The sequence below is a fragment of the Beta vulgaris genome, chromosome 7 (assembly GCF_026745355.1).
Source record: "Beta vulgaris subsp. vulgaris cultivar EL10 chromosome 7, EL10.2, whole genome shotgun sequence".
Taxonomy (NCBI): domain Eukaryota; kingdom Viridiplantae; phylum Streptophyta; class Magnoliopsida; order Caryophyllales; family Amaranthaceae; genus Beta; species Beta vulgaris.
Genome location: NC_079208.1, coordinates 38,774,563 through 38,776,979, shown reverse-complemented (window position 1 = coordinate 38,776,979; position 2,417 = coordinate 38,774,563). Strand labels below are relative to the sequence as shown.

Here is a 2,417-nt window from a genome sequence, read left to right as displayed (position 1 = left end):
ACGGGGACTTAACCACCAATCCACTATAATTTCAATGTTTAATGTTTCAAAGTAAAAACATAGACAAAACCTTTTTCTTTTGTTTTAATAATTTAGCTTGTATTTTTATTAATCACAATAGAAGATAAGGAACCTCTACTAGAGCCATGGTATCCCTTCATTAAGAAAGGAACTTTCATAGTGCCTAGCACACCATGGAAAAAGGAAGTTCCTTATCCACCATTAACATCATACACTCAAAATCCTTGAAAATACAAGCTATAATGTCCCAAGATTGAACAAATTACAGACTTTCACACTTTAAGACAATCAGACTCAACTAGGGAGGCTGCTTATACCCATTTTGGGCACTTCTTGCTGCAGCAGCCAGAATGGCTTCACCAAGGACTACCAGGATCTCAATCTTTTTGCGCATCAATGCTTATAGCCACGCTATAAATTCTGATTGTCGGTGAAGGCCTTGCTTGGCAAGTGAATCAGCTACAAAATTTGCATTGCGACCCTTGTGGACAATATTGATGTTAAGATTCTTCAATCTTGCGTTTCGAATGAAGTTGAGATGAAAGCTTAAATTCCATGGCCCTCCAACTTCACTGTTGCTCCATAGCATTGCGTTTGATGAGTCTGATTCTAGAATTATCTTGCTGTTTTTGTAGATGTTGCTTGACAACGTAATCTTGATTGCACGGTGGATGTCTAATATTTCAGCACAATTAATTTCCATAAATGGAATGGGAGACGAAAAGAGACATAAGAAGTTCCCTCTATGATTTCGAAGGACACCTCCAATTGCTGAACTTGATTCAAGAGGATTCACAGATGTATCAACGTTCCATTTAATGCAATTAATATCAGGAGGGCACCATGATATTGGAATTTGACTCATGGGATGAGAGACGCCTGTTTTTCCGCAGCCATTCCATAGCAAACAATCTGGGTTGCGAGAGATGTCTGATAAGGAGTATGGAAAGTCGTCTGCCCAGCCCGATATCCACCATCCAAGCCTGAGCAGGACCAAATCTTTCAGGTCCTTTATAGATGTTGATGAGTTTCCGAAAGTGCGAAGATTTCTCTCTTTCCAAATTGTCCATACTATGATGAAGAAGATGGCCATCCAAACCTTTTTTAAGAAAGGAGGTTTCTTTCAGCAGTGCCATTGGCCGAAAGCGTCGCGCAAACTGAGAGAAAAAACCCATTTGACGCCCCACAAATCTATCCACCAGTTCCATAATTGATATGAGGTGTGGCAATGAAGCATAAGATGATCACTTGATTCTGATTCAACAGAGCATAAGGGACATATGTTGTTTTCTGGTGATATTATACCAATATGCGCAAGTTTGTTTCGCGTATTGATTTTTCCCATCAAGGCAATCCAAACAAACACCTCTATTCTGTGAGGTACCAACCCTTTACACACACCTTTCACTGCATCATGATGAGAGGGAGGGTGAAGTTTGTCAAGCTCAAAGGTAAACGACTTAGTTGAGAAGTTACCTGTTTAGAATGCGCCCAAATGAGTCTGTCGCGGGATTTTAGAGCAGGCAGACTTGTTGTAGCATCTCATCAAGACTTGCTTTTTCTATTCGATCTTTGGGACGTAGCTGTCGATTCCATGAAAAGCTCCAAACCCAGTTGAACCCCTCCCATACACCTTGAGAAGCAACAGAGGCCATTGGGTTTGTTGTAATAGAAAAGAGTCTGGGCAAACTATTCTTTAAAGGCTGCGGAGAAATCCACGGATCGTGCCAGAATAGAGTTTTGTTGCCCACGCCTATGATTTTTCGCATGCCATTTACAGCAATGGATGAGGCCTCAGAATTCTTGAAAATTGCAGCGCATATGTGTTTCCATGGTCCACTTTGTGAGGTGGAGGCCAAGTCTAGTATTGATGTGTTGGGCTGATATTTGTATTTTACACGCACAACATTGCACTAAAAGGATGATGGATCTTGGAAAATTCTCCAAATCCATTTGTATAGCATTGCCAAATATTTATACATGATATTACCAATACTAAGCCCTCCCAAAGCTTTTGGTGATTGAACGATGCTCCAAGCCACGAGAGGAATGGATTTTTTTTCTAAGGAGCCACACCAAAGAAATGCTCTTATTAGCTTGTTGATTTTCTCTATCACTTTTGACTCTAATACTTTTATTAATGTAATAACAGTCTTTTATCTCAATTTCTTTGATAATGTTATTTTTATCCCCAATTTATGGGAAGTTTTCTTAAAACAATTTAGCATGCTATAACGTCCATTTTTCAATATCGTGCTAGAAAACAAAAAGATAATAAAATCAATGAAACTTATGAATAATAATATCTCTATTATATAAGGCAACACATGGGGGACACCAAAAAATAGAAGAAGAAAAAAAGAAAAAAAAATAGAGGATAACTAACTATTTCATTT

At 38.7% G+C, this 2,417-nt stretch overlaps 1 protein-coding gene across 1 annotated transcript; it reads right to left on the bottom strand.

Moving 5' to 3' along the window:
• Nucleotides 1–421: 421 nt before the first annotated feature.
• On the bottom strand, nucleotides 422–1,114 carry LOC104899371 (uncharacterized). Its single transcript, XM_010686548.2, has one exon. It carries the CDS (start codon nucleotides 1,112–1,114, stop codon nucleotides 422–424), a length of 693 nt encoding a protein of 230 aa, XP_010684850.2.
• Nucleotides 1,115–2,417: the final 1,303 nt, after the last annotated feature.